The sequence below is a fragment of the Schistocerca cancellata genome, chromosome 3 (genome assembly GCF_023864275.1).
Source record: "Schistocerca cancellata isolate TAMUIC-IGC-003103 chromosome 3, iqSchCanc2.1, whole genome shotgun sequence".
Classification (NCBI taxonomy): domain Eukaryota; kingdom Metazoa; phylum Arthropoda; class Insecta; order Orthoptera; family Acrididae; genus Schistocerca; species Schistocerca cancellata.
In genome coordinates, this window is record NC_064628.1 from 462,056,139 (window position 1) to 462,077,997 (window position 21,859).

At 42.6% G+C, this 21,859-nt stretch overlaps 1 protein-coding gene across 1 annotated transcript in view; it reads left to right on the forward strand.

Moving 5' to 3' along the window:
• Positions 1-5,130: 5,130 nt before the first annotated feature.
• LOC126176365 (dipeptidase 1-like) overlaps positions 5,131-21,859 on the forward strand; it is a 431,133-nt gene continuing 414,404 nt past the window's right edge. The window contains 1 exon segment of the mRNA XM_049923520.1: positions 5,131-5,324. Within this exon segment, the coding sequence (XP_049779477.1) occupies positions 5,131-5,324 (194 nt within the window).

Sequence of the window (21,859 nt, forward strand, 5' to 3'; positions counted from 1 at the left end):
GATATTGCAGAGACATGGCTTAGCCACAGCCTGGGGGATGTTTCCAGAATGAGATTTTCACTCTGCAGCGGAGTGTGCGCTGATATGAAACTTCCTGGCAGATTAAAACTGTGTGCCCGACCGAGACTCGAACTCGGGACCTTTGCCTTTCGCGGGCAAGTGCTCTACCAACTGAGCTACCGAAGCACGACTCACGCCTGGTACTCACAGCTTTACTTCTGCCAGTACCTGGTCTCCTACCTTCCAAACTTTACAGAAGCTCTCCTGCGAACCTTGCAGGACTAGCACTCCTGAAAGAAAGGATATTGCGGAGACATGGCTTAGCCACAGCCTGGGGGACGTTTCCAGAATGAGATTTTCACTCTGCAGCGGAGTGTGCTCAGTTGGTAGAGCACTTGCCCGCGAAAGGCAAAGGTCCCGAGTTCGAGTCTCGGTCGGGCACACAGTTTTAATCTGCCAGGAAGTTTCATACCAGCGCACACTCCACTGCAGAGTGAAAATCTCATTCTGATACTCAGATTCTTTCCAAAGAAGATGCTTTTCTGCTCCTAGTTAATGCTAAGTAGTACTGTAACTCAATGCTGAGCCTCAGGCAGTCTATCAAGAACAAGTTTCAGGGACCAACTGTCAGTACTTGTCCAGGACAACGCTAGGCAACATGTGAGCAGGAAAACCCTCGAGCCACTTAAAAAATATTCCGTGGGGGGTCCTCGACCAACGTTCATATAGCCGCGGTATCACCCCATTTGACTTGCACATCTACTGCTCCATCAGATTATCTCTCAGAGACTTACCTGTGACAAGGAGATAGAGGACACCGTGGAAAGTTGGATCCGTCGGAAAACCAAGAATTTCAGCTCTTGAGGTCACCCACTCCTTCCTCACATGCTGGCTGTTGTACGAATGTCAGTGACATTGATGTGTTGTTGCACTGTTCGACATGAAATGTAATCTCTATATACAGGGTCCAGTTACATTCAAGTGGCTGTCGCCCATGTTCGACGTCAACATGCGATACCCAGTCACAGACGGAACGTGGCCGTACTAGCAGTGCAGAGTACGTAAAACTTTTCGGGGGGAGGGGGGGAGGGGGGGAGGGGTCGCGAAAAACAATGCAGCCGTTTTTGTAATGGGCAATTGAGCGATTTCTCTGACGCCCGAATGGGCATAATCATTGTCTTTCGGGCCAAAGGTTGAAGCATCTTCGAAATGGGTAATTTTGTAAACTGTTCGCGTGCCCACATGATTAAAGCATAGCGTGAATGAAAAAATGGTGGCATGTTGCGGAGACAACTATGGTGCACCACGGGCAGCAGATGAAGGGGTCAACGACGGCTGCGGAGATACGTACAGGCGAACTGACATGCAGCTGATAAGCAACTTTTTTTTCTTTGAAACGTCAGTTTTCCGTCTGGTTTGATGCCGCTCACCACGAATTCCACTCGTGTGGCAACCTCTTCATTTCAGAGTAGCACTGCAACCTACGTCCTCAACTAGTTGCTGGATATATTCCGGTCCCTGTCTTCCTCAACAGATTTTACTCTCTACAGTTTCCTCTATGAAAGTCATTCCCTGATGCCTTAACAGATGTTCATCCATCCTGTCCCTCCTTATTGTCAGTAATTTCCATACATTCCTTTCCTCGCCAAATCTCTGGAGAACGTCGTCATTCCTTACCTTATCAGTCCAATTGGTTGTTTCCCCACAATCTATGTTTCACTATCATAAGCGTACAATGCTTCACTCGAGACGAACATCCTCAGAAATTTCATCCTGAAAATAAAGCCTATGTTTGATACTAGAAACTTTCTCTTGGCCAGGAATGCTCTTTTTGCCAGTGTAACTTCCGCCAGAGGCCACAGTGTTTTTGCGGTCGATGGTTGAATGTGTGACGCTGCAGCGTAATCTCACAGCGCAGCGCAGCGCAGCTAGCATGAAAAATAAACAGGAACATGTCCATATCAAAGCACTAACGTTTTACGTATATAATTCCGATTACTCAGATAGTAAATAGGTCGCACAGACCAGCGCGAGAGCAATATACGCAGCAAAATTGCCTGTTGACTTCTGTCTCGTGTTTGGGATCGTCGTTCGTTTCATGAGTTTTGTAATGTTTTGTCAGCACGAGGGCTGGCATTGTCTGAGCTTCATCCTCCATTCCTGGTGGCGAACTCGAGTCGAGCTCGCGGCCACAGATTATATATACCTGTCGCGCCAACGTCGAACGGCGTTTCGGTGGAACATAATGCGGCATTTCTTGTTGGGGCAGATGGCGAAATCGGCCTGGGTGAAGAAGCGCTATGTGAGATCGACTACATAGTAAAATTTGCTAATACGGAAGTTCTTGATGTAGAGAATAGCTATCACAGCCGCTTCTTCAGGGAAGCAGCAGATGTACATGTACACGACAATAGCTTTAAGATAGAAGAAGTCTTAAGGTATACGGATTCTGGATGCATGTGATGCAGTGAACGACGGCTACAGGTAGCAGAGTGAGGACGACAGCAGTAATAAGCATTCAAAGGCCCTTCGACGTTGGAGTGCCTTGTATCTATAGTCTCCGGCCGCGAGGTCGTCTCCAGTCCACCACCAACAGTGGAGGTTGAACCTTCGACAGTGCCAACCAATCGTGCTGGCGAAACGTCAGAAAACTTAGCAACCAAATGTCGGTCGAAGAACACCAGGCAGAACATACAGACAGCTTCTCAACAAGTTGCTACAAAAGCCTTATGCGTAATGTACGCATAACAGAGTCAAGAAAGAAGCAGTCAAACTAAAGAGACGACAGAATGTGGGGACCGAGCAGCAATCAGAGATGCACTCACAGTCCCGGATTCATCAGTATTATTATCTACGTACAACTCGTGCTTTTGTGACCAAAAGGACCATTAATATGCGGCTGACAGAATGGGGCTGAGCTAACGACGACTCTTCCACCGACTGGCATTGACCTCTGTACATCAAGCCCATTTGCAGTGGTGTCTGGCACATTCGGCTTGAAATCACATTGATTGGAGTAGAATTTTCTTCAGTGACGAGTTCCGCAGAGACCCATCTGGAGACGCTTCGGACAGTTTTGGGGGATAGCGAACTACTGATGCCACCACACGGCTCGACAACCAGAAGTTATGGTCTGGGATGCATTTTATTTATTAGTAAGACCCCGTTGTTTGTCATCCACGGCATCCTTAAAATACGGCGGTACATCGTCGATATTCTATATTTTGACCTTCATGGCAAGCCATCCAGGGCTTACATTTCAGCAAGATAATGCCTGCCCGCTCACAGCAGGAGTTTCTACTGCTTGTATTGGAGCTTGCCAGACCTTGGCTAAAAATCACCGGATCTCTCCACAATTGCAAATGTTTCGATCATTTACGACAGGAAACTTCAACCACCTCAGGGTTTGAGGATCCAACTCGCCTAATAAAGGTAACTCCATCCTCTGTCCGGAGTGCGGGACGTCCAATAGTAAAATGCCAACAGCCGTTATTTTGGTTGGAAGATGGCATAATGTAAGCCGGCCGTTGTGGCCGTGCGGTTCTAGGCGCTTCAGTCCGGTATAGCGCTGCTGCTACAGTCGTTGGTTCGAATCCTGCCTCGGCCATGGATGTGTGTGTGCTGTCCTTAGGTTAGTTAGGTTTAAGTAGTTCTAAGTTCTAGGGGACTGATGACCTCAGATGTTAAGTCCCATAGTGCTCAGAGCCATTTTTGGCATAATGTAATGCCGAAACTGGTTTCCTAATAAATAAAACCAAAATAACGACTGTTGGTGTTTTACTATTGGAACTCACCTAATGAACAGAGGTTGCTTCGATATCCCTCAGGACGACATCCAACAACGCTATCAATGTCAAGTCGACTAGCGACATGCTTAGGGTCCACATGCGGATCAACGCGTTATTGACTTGTTCAATTTGTGAAGCTCTTTCACTTGAACATATCATCTAATTTTTCTGAGGGTGTAATTGTTTGGTTGTCTGCATGTGTGCATCACAGGTGCATCGATTTGTGTGTGTGTGTGTGACTTAAAGAGAATCAGTAGTTGACAATCCGCTTCTTTCGTGACCACAAAAACTTTTTTTTTTTTTTGGTGAGGTAGTAAATCTATCCATAGGGCAGTGACACTGCGTCACTGCAATACACTTTGGAAGTGTGGCGGTGGGACTTGTAGTCCCGTATCACCCGGTGACGGTGACAGTACTACATCAGCCAGACAGAAAAATTTAGCCTAACTTCGGCAGGTAGGGTGGGAAAGTATTGGACGTAGAATGGGGCTAGTCCCGCCAAACGATGCATCCGTGGTGGGCGTGCCAGGCCTATCGTTAACCATGGTCGGAATCCGATTGCTCTAGGATGATTGGGGGAACGGGACGTCGATGCCAGCGGCGTAGAAGTGTGGTCCGAACGTCGCGTAACCCATGGACAGTGTACCGCAAGGCATCTACTTTCACATAGAGCCGTCAAGTATAAAACGGGATTCTATAAACCATAAACGACTGTGGGTGACTGCGAGAAATAGTAATTAACGATAATTTTTATAAAATAATGTTGCTCCTTCTGGCCAATCAACTTCACAAAGGGGTACACACCTTTATCAGAAACTATATCAAGTGCATATTCCACAGGCACACCACATAAAGGCATCTTACAGTCTTAATAACAAGAGAATGAAGTAATTATCCTAACTTATTGTATGTAATAATTCAACCCTCAATAGATATCCGCGTCGTTAAAGAAGGCGTCTTGCCTCCAGGCTTGGAAACAGTAAATTCTCGCAGGAATTCAACATTACTTACTACATACGTGAAGAAACTCGCGGCCTTTGAGACAGTGCAATAAGTGTTATTTTCTATTACATGTAACAGTTTGAAGAAGGACTCAAAGACGTAACAGACGTTTCTAGAAGCTCTTGCGCTGAGTGTGTAGGTGCGTGCAATTCCAGGCAGCTCTCTCCTAGCAGCAGTCGTGGTCGGCCTCATTAAGAATCAGGTAGCCGAGGATGCGCTATCGATCTTCCCGGACAAGAGTTTCCCGGGACGCGCCGGGAACAAAGAGCAGCCCATCAATCTATCCGCTGTCAGAGATACATACGCGACCCTGCAGCGGGCGGCGAGCGGCGCATGCGCAATGTCTGCCTGCCAGCCAGCCGCTGCCGGCCGCGGCTCTCGCTGTCACCGTAAACGAATTGTGTCGGCACCAATTCGCTGGATCGCGCGCCGGCGCCACCGCCGCCGCCGCCGCCGCCGCCACCCAAATCGAATTTTCGTTCATGGCAGCGATACTGTCAACACAGTCATCTCCGCCCGTCGCTACGAGACATGGCGCGTGTCTTTCTTTTCCTGTCGTCGGAAAGGCGAGTGAGGTACACGCTTGTGCACGGGATAAGAGGTTCGAAACAGACGTTCAACTCTGCTGTAATTGAAAGCATTCTTCAGACAAAGTGAAAAAAAAAGTGTTGAGGCTGACAGAGTTGGCAGACTCAAACGTACACGCTCGATATCTCATCACTGTACCGAATCAAGTGTTCCTAAATCAACAGGCTGGCGGTGGCTTTTTTCAATTCTGTTTTGTGTCGGAAACGGAACTGTGTAACAGTGCTCAAAAATGGTTCAAATGGCTCTGAGCACTATGGGACCTAACATCTGAGGTCATCAGTCCCCCAGAACTTAGAACTACTTAAACCGAACTAACCTAAGGACATCACACATATCCATGCCCGAGGCAGGATTCCAACCTGCGACCGTAGAGGTCGTGCGGTTCCAGACTGAAGCGCCTAGAACCGCTCGGTCACATTGTCCGGCTGTAACAGTGTATTTCAACTCTGAAGCAAATATGGTTCTTTACTACATGCTAAATAATCCAGCATTTCCTTTGTACAGAAACCGGCTATTTGTGGATAAAATTTTCAAATCCTGTCCCATATTAGTTGTTTCAAAATGATTCATCCGATTTTACAAAACACAGGGTGTTCGGTAAGTCGCTATGCATCAATAACGTGTGTACGAAATGATGTCTACTGGCTATACAAATTTGAACACATTTGACTTTATTGGAGAACACTTCCTGCAAATATGATTGTAATATTCTTCTCAAGCACGCAATTATTTCAGTAAGTCTGCAGGCTTTCGTGGCCGTTGTCACTGAAGTTTAAATTTTCTGGGTTATTAGGCAGAGTCATGTTTCTTCTAAAATGTTCGATGTTTCGACCCCTGTGCTGGGATCTTCCTCAGGATCTTTTGGCGTCCACTAGTGCTAGAACACTGCAATGCCTCTGCGACGTCTAGGTTACCGTCGTCGCTGACGTCGCAGTGTACCTGTGTATCGGAGCATGAAAGCTATTGACATTGACTTGGTTGGGCAGTTTTCCAAACAGCAGTTGATTGGAGGACCCAGTGTTTTTCGTGGACTCCGTCTGAACCTCACTTGTGTTGTAGAAGCTGTGTTTGGAGGCTCAACATGGCTTACCTTGGCTGTTGTTTGGGGCAATCATGCAGACTATGGTAGCCTTGAAGCATTTCCAGATGCTAACATTTCGGCCTGGAAGACGTGGAGTATAGATGAGACAGCAGGAATACTAGCAAAAGTCCCATATGGTACTCTTGTTCCTAGCATGCCGTTTGTTTTGTCTACCAGAAGAAAGTTCTAGCAGTAGTGGACACCAAAAGATCCTGAGGAAGATCCCCGCGGAGGGGTCGAAACGTCGAAAATTTTAGAAGAAACGTGACGCGGCCTGATAACCCAGAAGATTTTAACTCCAATTATTTCAGTGTTTTAGTCACAAAGGTCCTTCGGACGGCAATATCACAAAGCGATTTTCAAGTAAAATGTCTCCGCTGTACAGGAATAACCATAATGGATGTACGACTACAGGTTGTAGACTAATGGTTGACGACGTACGGGTGTTTCGGTCTGGCTCTGAGTCGCGCTCGAATATCCAAATGGTGAGGCGACCCCTCGCAATAAGCGGAAATGCTGCTTCGAGTCCCGGTCCGGCACAGATTTTCATTGTCGTCATTCCATTACACAGCTGATGGTTGTCTATAATCGCAAATTAGAATACAGTTCTTGTATTAGAAGAAAAATGCGTTCCCTTGTTGAAATCATCATGATTTAACAACAAATGGAATATATAAACACTACATGTCCCATTCAGCAGCTTTCATCAACTAAAGGAAACATTTAAAAGTTACGAAACAGTAGAGCGAATTAAACGAACAATCACGTAGCTACGAAAAAACAGTTCTGCTAACTTGTATTCTGGCAACTTTGTTTCGAACCTCCAGCGTGATCTTCATAAACAGTACGTAGTTCAGTACACAGCGACTTTCTGAACGCACTGTAGAAACTTAAAGTAGGTTTTAGTTCACGCATCGAAACTGTAAGGCTCCTTTTACATCAGTTGTAACTTTCCGGTCCATGTCGTTGCTGGCAGAGACTCCCAACGTGGTTGTTTACACTGATAACGTACGTGGATGTGTGGGAGATATAGATTCTTCTAAATATGCGAGAACAATACCAAAATATGATTTCTCGCGAGGACGCAACACCATTTCACTGACCCCTGTCTGTAGGAGCATTTATTAACAATAAGTTACTTCAACGACGGATCCTCTTTAAGGCCTGCACAGATTCATTACATGATTGGCGTATTAAGTTTTCTGATTTAAAAGTGTGTGATATATTTTGTTTTTGGTAAGGTATTTCGAAAGTCTGCTTTGTATGTCACATCTTACAGCAAATGAAATGTGAACTGTGAAGCGGAATTCTAACATCAGCAATGCAGTAACTGCAGACATCGTAGCTAAAATATGGGTAGAACTTGACTAATGGCTCTATGTTGTTCTGGTATCCGGTGTTGGGCACACTGAACATTTGCAGCAGGTAAATGAAAAGATTAATTCTAAAAGTCATTCTGTAAACAGTACCCCACGGTTTTATGTGACTACACGTGAAAAAGGTAGGAATCGAATGATTCCTTTGAAAACAAAAATTTTTCGGTCCTATGCGTAACTCAAAATTTTCCCCAGCGTCTGTCCTCATTGACGGAGAACATATAGCCTTGTGAAAACAGATGAATGTTTTGAAACTGTAAACAGGGTTAGGAGAGTGAGTATACGGGGTGATTCAGCTGCTGCAATTTCTGGATTTTATGCAGCCCACAACACCTTAAAATACCACAAATAAGATTATTCTAAGGTACCTGTCACTACCTGCAAACGAATTGTGCTACTGAAAAAATGAATAGGTCTGTTACGTACGCAATCTAGTTAAACTTTGCACCAGGATACCTTTAGGCTGGATGCCGAAGTTCTCGAAATATTAGACAAAAAGGTACAAAAGTGACCTTCAAAAACGCTTTTCTTGAATAACTCGAGAACTGTGGCCTCCATCAAAAACGTATTCCAGCACAAAATTTAGCTACAGTAAATTCTCTACAAAAAGCTACTGTTCGTTTTCAGTGTACGGCTAATACATGGACGAAGAAAAGCGGAAATTCATGGTATTGTGCAATGTAAACGAAAATTTGTGGGCGTGTTTCTACATCAGAAAGATGACATCTGCTCAAATTTGGCGCAAGTCGCATCAGAGTGGCAGTTGTAGCACAACTACGAGGATGCAAAGCAGTTGTTCTTAAAATAGGCGCTGTAAATGTCGTGTCATTTACCTCTGGGACTGGATATGGTGAGTTGATGTTAGTAAAAAATACCTTCAAGGCGTCAAAGACGACTTTACCAACACCTCGCTGAGTACTAAGGACGTCGTGTAATTGGGCTATGAGAATCTGCATCTCCCTTCTGCGTTACTGTTGAAAGACGTCACAGGAATGTAGCTACTGTAAATGACTGCTGGAAGCGGTGTTCGCGTGAATGTTTCGACTTAGGACGGCCGCGCGGCACTACCGAGAGGGTAGGGCATTAAACTGCATCTGTAGCAGCAATCTGAGCAGCATCTGGCACCGCAGTGACATAAAGAACTATTACACGTCGGTTACTTACAGGACAGTTCCGTGTCAGATGTGCAGTAGTTTGCATTCCACTGAGCCCAAACCACCGCCAATTGCGATTTCAATTATATCAAGCGAAAGTTCCTTGGAGGGCAGGTTGGAGGTCTGTGATGTTTTCTGATGCTGCTTCTGCCTCAGTTCCTGTGATGACGGTGTGTGTATTAGAAAGAGGCCAGTTGAGAGCTGCAACCAACCCGCCCGTGTTCTAGGCACACTGGACGTCCACCTGCAGTTACGGACTGCGAAGCAGTTTCCTATGTCTCAGGGGGCACTCTCGTGGTTTTCCCACACACCCTGACTGCCGGTTTGGACGTCAATCTGGTGATTTGGCCAGCTATGCTGCTATTAATGAATAGCACACAGAGGTGTTTTCCAACAGGATACCGCTCGTCCACATACCGCTGCTGTAACTAGGCACGCTCTTCATAGCCTGATGGATCACCGGATCTGTGTTCAATCATATGGAAAATCATCACATGACAAATCTAAATCATCCACAACTGGCACTAATTGTCCCTGTATTGACTGAAAAAGTGCGGGACTGCTACGGTCGCAGGTTCGAATCCTGCCTCGGGAATTGGTGTGTGTGATGTCCTTAGGTTAGTTAGGTTTAAGTAGTTCTAAGTTCTAGGGGACTGATGACCTCAGAAGTTAAGTGCCATAGTTCTCAGAGCCATTTGAACCATTAGCGTCTTTTTTCCACAGATCCCTTCCTTACTTCCGTTCCCATGTCTGTACCGTTCTCTTATGGACTATATCGAGATGCTACGCGTCCGCGTATTTTATCTATGAATAAAACGTACTAGAAAATAGCAGCAAACTCTATGGGCAGCACTCTAAAATTAACTGCATTTAAGTCTTTTCTTTACGGATTCATTGTAGTTTCCCAGAACCATTCCAGAAACCTGTCTTCCTTTCTCCTTCAATACTACAGACGGTATATGTTCTTTGCATTTTAAATTCCTTGTTGGTACAACCCATAAGATTTATAGGATACGACAGGCCCGATAGGTTTGCCACTAATCTAGCAATCTGGTTATTTGTCTCTGTTATTGGCATTATCTGACAATCATCAACATTTAAAGAACTGTAGAGGAAGAAAGAGAATGTAATACATCCAGCAAATAACTGAGGGCGTAAGGCATAAGTGCTGCTCTGACGAGGAGAACATGGCAAGCACCCTCATCAGATTTCCCAGAAACTTCTCTCGGTGAAAGAGGTGTCAAAACAGGCGAAGCCATATCTCGTTTTATCCGTAGATACTCGACCGTTTCTGAAAAAACAACGGCTAAAGTTTTCAAAGTATTTTATCCATTTTTCGGCCCGTAAAATATTTAACCGAAGCGGTGGCGCAGTGGGTGGCGTCATAGCTTCATAGCTTTGAGCTCCGCATTCGGAACCCGATAATTGTGCTTACTTTTATTTTTCATTCAATTGTCTTTGTCCGTAGAAGATTAGTAAACGAATGTTTTCGAACGTTCAAACAACGCTCTCTTCATTTGTCTACTAACTCTCAGTCGGGTGAATGAATATAGTAAAAACAGTAAATAAATGTAAAATTATGTGAAATTCATTTCAGTGTAATTCCTGTAGTTTATCTTGACTCATAATCAATTGAAAGCGTCAGTTTTCAGTAAAATGATTCAAATACGTAGTTTTCAGCATAATTATTGCCAGCTCGTGAAATATTCGGCAATTTTAACGATGCTTTTTCTCGAGGGAGATTCATAAGAAAATATCTCACTGTGGCAAACTTGCCACTGTGCACTGCTCATGATGTTAGAAATTTCTACATTTCGAAAGTTTCTGTGATAGGTATCATAAAAACAATTCTCCAAATCTTCCTGAAGAATGGACATAAGAAAAACACGTAGAAATTAATATAAAAATTAATATCAGAGTGAAATATAATAATATTAGAGATTTTAGATATTCTTATCCCTGATAATACCAAACACATTTATTATATAATAAATGTATTACACAGTTTGTGACATGCAGTTGTGATTTTACAATTAATATAGCGTCTTTGTATTGATTCATGTCATAATCGTCTACAGTCTTCAAAAATAAAAAAAAAACCGTAAACCTTTTTTTTTGTCATGGACCTATCATCTTACTGAGTTTGGTCTCCAAAAATAAAAGATACTAACATCAAATCTACCCCTACTTGACAACGCCACTTTAACACTATCATAAAACAAAGGAAATAAATTATCACGCTTTAAGCATTGTCCGTAACTATTCCTAAAAATTCACCCAAGGGATCGGTTACACAGGTCCATAATTTTTAGTAAATGTGCACAAATGAAAATGCTGTGAAAGAAAACGTTACCACAGAAATGTGATTGAAGTAGAATAGCTATGTGTATTGCTTGCTCTACTTCAGCAAAAAGGATCTCCAAGAAGTGGTACTACTGGATTTTTCTTGTACAACGCCGTTACCGTTTACTATAGAATTTAAAAATATTCTAACCCAAAAAATACCATATACGTATATAAAGATATGACAGTTATTGCGAAATCCAGTTCTAATTCTACAGTTCATATAATGTCTTTGCATCCACTAATTTGACAAAGATCATTTGTGTAGTAATCTTCCACGGCGGTGGGTAGATACATGAAAAATAAAACAAAAACTGTAACTGGGTTTTAAACACGAACGATGTAAGTATAAAGCCGCAACGCTAGACTCTGTGCCACTGCTTTCGCTGAACTTATTTCCTACTGAAAAGAATATAAATTACAGCTGAAACTTTGACAGCCATTTTTCAGAAATCATCTAGTGTCTATGAACAAGCAGAGACATGTGTTCGCTAATTTTGACCCCTCTTCCATTCAGCAAAGTTACTGTCATATAGGGTGATGGGAGTTGCTGTGTTCTGGTGGGATGAATAGGTTGGCCCAGAATACGAATTAGTAGCAGCTGCATCAAACCACTCAGAAGAGCAATGTCTCAAAGAGGAAGTAAATAAATAAATAACATATGAAATAAAAAAGGACATGAAAACGACGACATTATTCACAAGAAATGCTAGACAGCAAAACAAACTTTTATAACAGTGGCAATGGGCAGACAACGAATTTTTTGCTGTACAGTTCTCAAGCACAACCCTTTCCTCTCGTGAGATATTGAATACACAGAACACTAGTTAAGGTTTCCAGGTTTTCTTTTCCCCTGTATAGCGACACACAAGAAATATGAAGTCCAAGTTGGAGAGGAATGTCACATTAACACAGGATATTAAGTCTTAGAAAACGTGAAACTACAGGATTATTCATATGTCTGGCGTATGTCAGACCTTAGTATCAGCACAGGGAGTGTACTAATGTGTGCTAACTTAGCTTACCACTTAGCACGCAAAATGGACAAAACATCTGAACTGCCTTCTCAAGCCCAGGGTGTCAAAAAACATTCTAAATAAATATAAACCTGGTTCTGTAGGGCAGCTAATATCAGGTGCAGATCATAACAAAAATCATTAGAAATGCTGCTGTCACGTAACTATAATGCTTGAATTAATAAAAGTGAAAGTTTGATGCCTATTCTAGAAAGACAAGACAGCTAATCCCATTCTTATTCTACATACAACTTTTCAACCTCTGCTTTCAGGGGTCCAGTGATAAACAACAATCATATTCAATTACTTATGACACTCAGTAACAAAATATTTAATTCCTGGACATATTGAAATGATGATTATTAAAATCGTTACCTCTACACATGAAAATTTTTTATGACAGGAAAGAATGATTATTAAAAATCCTCATCAGCTCATTTAAATCTATGTTGTCATAGCTGGTCAATGGACTGATTTGGTGGACAGTAAAGTTACTTTTTGAGCCAATAAAAAAACTCTCATGTACACATTGTGAGGGCAGGTTAGTATCCAAGCTTTTGATATTCAATGGTCAAAGCATAAGCAAATTTGTAGTGACAGAATCTAGACCCAAAATTTACTGTGGCCCAATGTGCAATGGTACTTTACCAAGTGGCATCTGCAATGGCATTGTCTCTGTGCTGGAAATGAAATGCTAATTCTATACTCTGGTCTTGACTGAATTCACTAAGTCGCAAAATTTCCTGCTTTCTGTAAAATGTTAATCTTTCCCTAGTCGAAATAGTGTCTACTGCACACTCGCTATAGGTTGGAGCGATGTGTACAATTTCTTTGCCTGCAAAAATTTCCGCAAGAGTAATTAACTACCACGATACATGAAGCGTATCGTTGTGACTTCGCAGAAACCAAAGTTCTCAACACAATCGCTTATTTCCACACACTTGTGCGTTCCTCCGTGACATGAGAGAGAGACAGATAGAGCCTTAATTTTAGGTAAAAAAATCCTTTTATAGAATGGGGTCTCCCCATTTTGTCACGTCTGCATCGCCAGGCATGGCCTCAGCCAATCACCAACTCGCTAGAGGAGAATAAACATTTTTATTTTTCTTGCTGGGTCGCACCCTAGCCATGTTAGTGATGTGCAGCCACTCACCCTCGGTCCAAGCCTTATTTATGTTGAAAGGAATAATGTTTTGTTGTGGGCTTATCCCGTTCTGCGCTGAAGTTCGACGTTCTCTTCCTAAATGTTTCGTCTCCAAAATAAATTTCGCGTTAACTTATTTGTTCCATGCCATTGTTCATATTGGTAGAGATTGTTATGTTAGTTTTCAGTACATGAGATTAACTGCAATTGCCTTTTGTTGATATATAGTAATTATTATTTTCTGAGGATCTCATACTGTACTGGCCTCTCGTTATGGATCAAGCTATGTAAAGTCCTTAATATCCGGACGCCTTACAAGTCCATCCACAATTCCAGAAGAGAACTTCACGAAAACACCAAATATCGAGGAAATAGCTCCTTATCCGTGGATAGATCATTTCTCAAAGTTCTTAACTTACATTTAAAATGCTCAGTATGGGCACTATCTGTTACATGGAAAACGTCACTAAGTGCGTGAACGATCAATGAAGGTGCTGCAGCCACTGGGCTTGCTATGAAAGCACCCTGCTTTGGAAATCTGCTCATGGGGTAAATAATTCTATGCATCAGTATGGAGAAGATGATTTCTCTACATGTTCTGGCACACCCTCCCTCTGGTAGTGTTCTGTGTAACTATGTCACGCCACATATTACGAATCGAAACATACAGAGATGCTCTACCTACTGATAAGTGTCATTTTAAGATACGTCTTGTAGTTAGCGTGCAATCGTCTTCTGTAATCCCAGAGGTACTTATGAATAATCTTGGACCTTCAGTTCTTCAGTGGAAATGATGTCACATGTGATACTGAATAAGTGGCCTATCTCAAAATGACTTTGTCTGCGTCTAATGAGAAAATGACATGGCTATATATAAATATTTATAGTGATACAGAATATATTTACAGTTACATCGTGCTTCCATATGGTAATAATACCGATCACTAAACACACACACACACACAAATACATACATACATTAAAAAGAACTTACAGATTTTTGGTGGAGTACAAAGTGATTTATTAACGTAGTACCACGTACTGTAGTGTAGCTGTAGCTGTCCTTAGGAATTTGAATTTCATTATGGTTATCGGACTTTCCCTCACTACTTCCATTGCGATATTCAGATTCGTGCTGGATAAGTAAAATAGCTACTGAAGCTCTAGAGAGTGTAAAACATTATCACTGAGGCGATTAAAAAAATTATGAACTTATTACTTCATTAAATGGAACTCTAGACCCGATTACAGGGGAAATGCAGTGTACCGCATTCTTCGCGAGGCCCACGTAATGTAACAAGTGCAGCTCACTGGAACCATATTCGTAAGAATTCACACCACTTCAGATCCACTACACACGAACATAAAAATAAAAAAAAGGAAACAGTGCAAACCACAACAATAAAAACTATCTTTCGGAAGTTTTATAATAGTCTGGAGTAGCTGTGTTGGCCTCATGATGCGAAATAAAGTGTCTCGTTCAGATTTGCTGTAATGTCAAAAATTTTAACTTTGGAGAACATAAGAACATCCAGTTATAATTACTATTAACCACATCGCCATTCCATGTTCATTACGTTTCAAAATAAAAGTCAAGAGAGTTATTTCATACATATAAAAAGTATTAGAGATACTACACTTGTCCAATTCGGAGTATCACTATTCCCAGCGCTCTGAGAAATATTTGACGCACAGAGATCAACAATATGAATGTACAATATTTAAGCAGCGTTTCTAGTCTTCTGTACTTGCTACTTATTAACTAGATTTATGCCGGTACTGGACCACGGCGCTGTTCTGCCTTGTCAATGAAGAGGTACCTCCTCAAAACCACCGTACGTAATACACAGCTGTTTGCTGTGACCAGAGAACAGTCAATATGGGGATATCTGTGACATACAGCACAGGGACATATTTCCATAAGTGGAGCTTTCTCATCGCAGATGTTAACTAACATTTTAGAATATGGTCTTTCACTCGAAGCTTAGAATACGATTCACTCTCGTATAGGCTTTGTGTATTACGACATATGTAAAAGATTATAATGAAAATTGAAACAGAACTTTTTCGCAGAATGTGAAGTGGTTACCAGGTCACTCCAAGGTGATTCTACTGAAGATACAAAATCTGTTGTATGAGGACAAGATAAATTTCATGACTGAACAAGAACATTGTACAACAACATGTGAAGGTATCAGTGCATTTATTGTGTTATTACAGTATACGACGTTTCACTGTGTTAAGTCTACGAAATGTCACCATGATTGTTCTGCTGTGGATATGGAAGAAATTTGAAAGTATGGCCACGTTGTTGCAAGTAATTTGATTGTTCCAAGCATAAGCCATGAGGACGCAAAGTGCAGTGCTGGAATAGATATCATAACAGTTACTGTATAAAACTTATAACAGAAGGCCAATTAGCTAATAATGGTTCGAAAATAATAATACCTGATTACTGTAATAAATTTACCTATATAATATGGAACACATGATGTCAGTGTCTAGCTAACGAAATGCGACCAGTTTAAGTACTGGGCATAGCAACAAGCAGGTAAATCCTCGCAATTCATTGTGAACATGCGAATTGTTGTCACTCTTCAGCCCATTTGTGCCTGAAGCCTATACGAGACCGAATCGTATTCTAATATAAATACAGTAACTAATAAGAAAATATATCGAAACCAGAACTTGAAGCACTGGTTTCTTCATCTGGGGAAGTTCGGGCGCAGGGTGCAATACTTACTTCAGGTGACACCACGGGCGACTTGCACGGCGGTGATGATGAAATGATGATGTGGACAGCACAATACCCAGTACACGAGCGAATAAAGTCTCCGTCCCTGTCAGGAATCGAACTGTGGTCCGGTGCTTGGGAGACGGACAAGTTACCACTCAGTGAAGCAGGCGGACAGTAGTACAATGTTATATCATGGTGTACTCTGTTCCGGCTGAAAAGTCAAACCATTCAGTGAAACGTAGTGGTGCTCACATCTAACCTCAAATTATCACAGTGTCCAGGGGATTAACAATGTAATATACAGCCACTCAATTTACGTTGAGACCACATTATTTTTCGGCCGCAGTACCAGAAGTAGAGCAAAATACGTCGCATGGGCGCTGTCGTTAGGTTTAATGGGAAATAAATAACATCCCGGTGAACTGATCAGCAGTTCGTATGTCGTTATTGAAACCTTTATTGCGTCAATTCAGGATTCAACTGGTGCGTCGCTTTTACCTGTAAGTCTGTGTCATTGCACACTTATGTGACAAAAGTCACTAGATAGCAGTATGCGCATTTACAGATGGCGGTGGTACGAAAGGGCAGTGGATTAGCTGAGCTGTCATATGTTCTCAGGTGATTCATGTGAAAAGCTTAACGATGTGATTACGTCCGCACTACGAGTATTAACAGATTTTGAAAGCGGAGTGGCAGTTGGTGCTGGGCGCTTGGGACATTCCATTTGGGAAGTCTTTAGGGAATTTAATAGTCCGGGATCCACAGTGTCAACAGTGTGCCGAGAATACCAAGTTTCAGGAATTACCTCTCACCACGGACAACGCAATGACCGACGGTTTTCACTTAAAGACTGAGGGAAGTGGCGTTTGTGTACAGTTTCCAGTGCAAACGGAGAAGCAACGCTCTGCGAAATAACGGCACAAGTCAATATGGGACGTACGACGAGCGTATCCCTTAGGACAATACGGCGAAATTTGGCGTTTACGGGCTTTGAGAGCTGACGGCGCAGCGAGATATATGGGTCCTGCGACGAACATGGGACGTTACACTAGTCGGCTTGTTCGTCACACTTCGTGAACGCTTGGCTTCGTGCAGAGCCAACGGGAAATCAATATTTAGTTGAAAAGGTACCCACTAAGGGTCTTAAATTTCTCGTGAGCTATCGAGTACTTAAATACGTTGAAACACACAGTCAAGAGCCATTAAACAGGTCTGAAACTGCCACTCGCTCCCCACCGGAGAAGACTCCTGGCACGCGTTATGATCTGTAGTGTCTGTCACGTGCTGTGACGTACTTGCTATGGCCTGCCTTTCTCGTGGTCCATGGGCAGCAGACGACTGATGCGGGTGCATTTGCTAACATCACGACATCGCCTGCAGCGCCTCTCCTGGGCTGGTGACCATATCGGTTGGACCCTAGACGACTGGAAAACTATGGTCTGGTCAGATCAGTCCTGAGTTCATGTAGTCAGCAGGGCACTGTGCAAGCTGGAGTGTTTACATGGAATGTACCGGAAACTGTTATCTTCGGCTAATTGTAGACTTTTTGCAGATGTCCTTAGACTTCCTGTTCCCAAACAGCGATAGAATTTTTGTGGACGACAGTACGACATGTCACGGAGCCACAACTGTTCGAATTTCTTTGATCAACATTCTGGACCGTTCGAGAGAATGATTTAGCCACCTAGATCGCCCGACGTGAATCTTATCGAAAATTTATGGGACATAATCGTAGCGTCGGCTTTGGTTTGCATACCCAGTTTGTTTCGCCGGATCTTTCGTGTTAAGACACAGAAGTGACAAATACATTTACTTGTTTTGGGATCACTATTACGCAAAACGTATGAGTACGCCGGATACAGACGTCACCGTTAGATTCATTCCAGCGTGAATCGAGTACGCACCATACCTTAATTAGCAGTGTAATATTTTACGCTTAAACATATGTCAAACAACTGAAATATTCTCCTACATGCAGAAATATTTTATCAGTATTGAGAAGAATACTCTTAGATTTGTGATCACCTTTTGCAAATATGGAAAGAGTCAAGTCTTCGTCACGAATATACTTTTAGAATGAGATTTTCACTCTGCAGCTGAGTGTGCGCTGATACGAAACTTCCTGACAGATTAAAACTGTCTGCCGGACCGAGACTCGAACTCAGGACCTTTGCCTTTCGTGAGCAAGTGCTCTATCAAGTGAGATACCCAAGGACGATTCAGGCCCCGTCCTCACAGCTGCTGTGAAGTTGGGAATGTACGAGAAGAGGTACTGTCAGAGTTGAAGCTGTGAGGACAGAGCATGAGTCGTGCTTGGGTACATCAGGTGGCAGAGCACTTGCCAGCGAAAGGCAAAGGTCCCGAGTTCGAGTCTCGGTCCGTCACACTGTTTTAACCTGCCAGGAAATTTTTTAATATAATTTTTATTAACGTTACGCGTTTCGGGATATTCGCAGTATTAGGTCTGTCAGAACACCGTATACGCTCATATATCGCCTCCTACCATATGCTGGCAGACCATCAGTGCAAAACGTTGCACAAGATGCTGAACTCAGTTGCTCTTCATTTCGATTTGAGGAACATCCAACACAGATTGCAATCGAAGTTGCGTTCGCTATGGCTAGAAATAAAACTGGCAGCCGAAGGAAACGCCGCCCTTCAGTGCAGACACCATTGTAGTCATAACAGGACATGATTTATTTTAACTTACCAATACCTTACAGTCTCTAGAAAGGAAATGTTATGCTTTATACCTCACGTCGACAAAAATCTACTAGGGGCAGAGCACGCGAAAGCGAAGTATTTATCACACAAAGAAATTCTTGGAGGTCACCGTTGATAGAGTATCAGGCTTTGTGAAGTACTAAATCATCGTTGGGAAATGTCCCGTCACAACTTGTTATCATAACTGAAGATAATAACGGCTGACTAGCTTTAGTGCAAAGTTTTTTGCGTAGGTCTGTGAAGCGCGTTGTAAGAGTATTTCCTGAGCATGAACATTGAACTTTTCACATTCATATTAAAAATTCCATTTCGATCACAAAACTATTCTTTTCCTGCTAGTCTTGTTCGAACCTGAGTCACACATTTTTCAACTAATCGCATCTATATCAATCCGTCTCATCTGCGACATTCATAATTCAATCTAGCATTTTCATATCTCTCTTCTCGCCGAGCGGCAGAAGGTGACGTTTCACACCCTACTACTATCTCATCTGCGTAAACGAGTAAATATTTAGTAAACGGATGCGCATAATTATAGACAGGAACCACTTTCTAGTTAATGACAACAGTAAATGAAGCCAAACGCAATATTGGTAATAAGATACGCCTGGGTGAAAAGCTGCGTTGCACAGAAGATACGATTTTAATTTACACGCGAAATATGACTCAAAATTTTCGAACATTTACAGTAGGTAAATAAAGACACGTGATGTCAGCAGGATCCAAAAAATTAGCAGTGCCTCAGATACAGCCGCACTCTGTTACGCTATGTCTACGTATCTGATGAATACATTGTCTTCTAAAGGTCTGTAGATGACGTTACGAGACGGCCGAAACCACTGATACAAAAATGTAAATGTGATTATGCCCAGAAATGAAAAATTACTGTAGGAAATATAGCAGTCACTATCGTCTACAAACGATAAAAGGCGTCGTATTTGATAAATTAAAGATTTATCAAACTAATCATCAAATGTCCTAAAAGAACTATCCTTCTACTTCCGGTCGTTTTCTTATGGATAGGAGGGCAGATCTTGCATCTAAGCATGACAGTTCGCTAATCGGGTAATTACTATTTTGCCAATGATCTACCCATTCCTTCTTGGTGAGATGCTTGATGCTTGGGAAGTTGGGACGGATAGCCAATAGAGCACGGAAAAATAAACTTTTGGCGACAAAGGCACCAAATTTTTTAGTAACAGGTACTGGTCGAATAGAAAGCCTTACACCGCAAGCCACCTAACGGTGTGTGGCCAAGGGTACTTTTAGTACCACTGAGTGATCCCCCTCTTCTCTGTTCTACTCGTGAATGGAGCGTGACTGTCGATAAGCCACTGTACTGACTCTAATTTCTCTAATTTTCTGCTTATGTTTATTTCGTGAGATGTATGTTGGAGGAAGTAACGTGTTGGCAGAATCTTCCTGGAAAGTGCTCAGTCGAAATTTCAGTAGTAAGCTTCTCCGTGATGCACAGTGCCTCTGGCGCAAAGCCTGCCACTGTTGAGTGTCTCAGTGACGCTCTGCCACTGACTGAACGAACACGTGACGAAGCGCACCGCTGTATCTGTTCTAACACCCTATCAGGTAAGGATCGCTGATTCATGAATATCTTGAAGAGATCGTTCGAAAATCCTGGCTATACCAAGAAATAAACCTTGCAGTATTTACAATGGTAACGAAGATGCACGGAACTAAAACAGGGCTGTGGTTCGTACAAGGAAGTGTATCTGGATTTACCATATTTATTTGCATTATTCCACTGAGTCATATTAGTTTATGACGTTCACATTTACAGTACGTTATTCAGTTTAGCATTAAACTCCACCAAATTACCTACACTTTATCATAAGGAAGTTACTACTCTCACCAGCTGGTCAGATAAAAAAAAAAAAAAAGAAGAAAAGAAACACAAACTCTCCACTGATAATACGTTAAACGGTTAGTTGAAACAGCAATCCGAATAAGAGATCACCTACAACATTTTTTGTTTATACTGGGCTCGTGCTTTGCAATGCAGGGGAGTCACAAACGTACTTATCGCGGATTAAAATAAAAAAAAAGTCGGAATGGCACAAGGTAACTGAGTCAGAGGTTCTGAATTTGAATGGGAAACGCTTACAGCTAAACTCAACCGCAGATTTTCGTTCTGATGCAATTCGCCGCTGTTGGAACAGCAATACGTTCGCCTATCTCCCCGGGCGCATCGGTAGATCGAAAAACATTTTCCTTCGGGCCGGCGACCAACGGGCCTGCAGCTGCGAGTTTCTGAAACTGAATTCACCCCACGTGTATATGAGTTCCACACTGCGTATATTGCTCAAAGTTATTTCCCTAGTATATTGGAATTTATTTAATCTTTGCAGTACGGTCGTCTTTTTAACGCACAAGATTCAAGTTTCTATGCTAGTTTCTCACCGCAACTGAAAAGCGTGCAGGAATTTGTGACATTGCTTGATCTGTTTCAGAGCTGTTTGCTACCTGCCGGTAGATTTAGAAATAACTAGATGACTCGATAAACCCTCTGCCACGCATTCTGTTGTAAATTACAGAGTAGTCTTGTAGATATACAGGTTGATTATCATTTAACGCCGGCCGCGGTGGCCAAGCGGTTCTAGGCGCTGCAGTCCGGAACAGCGGGACTGCTACGGTCGCAGGTTCGAATCCTACCGCGGGCATGGGTGTGTGTGATGTCCTTAGGTTAGTTAGGTTTAAGTAGTTCTAAGTTCTAGGGGACTGATGACCTCAGATGTTAAGTCCCATAGTGCTGAGAGCCATTTGAACCATTTTGAACCATCATTAAACTTTCGCTACTGAAGCCAGTTTAGACGGAAAACAATTCACCGTATGGGTACCCAAGTTTATTTGAATGATGTTCATATGGTGTGCTGCAGGATTTTCGTTGTTAG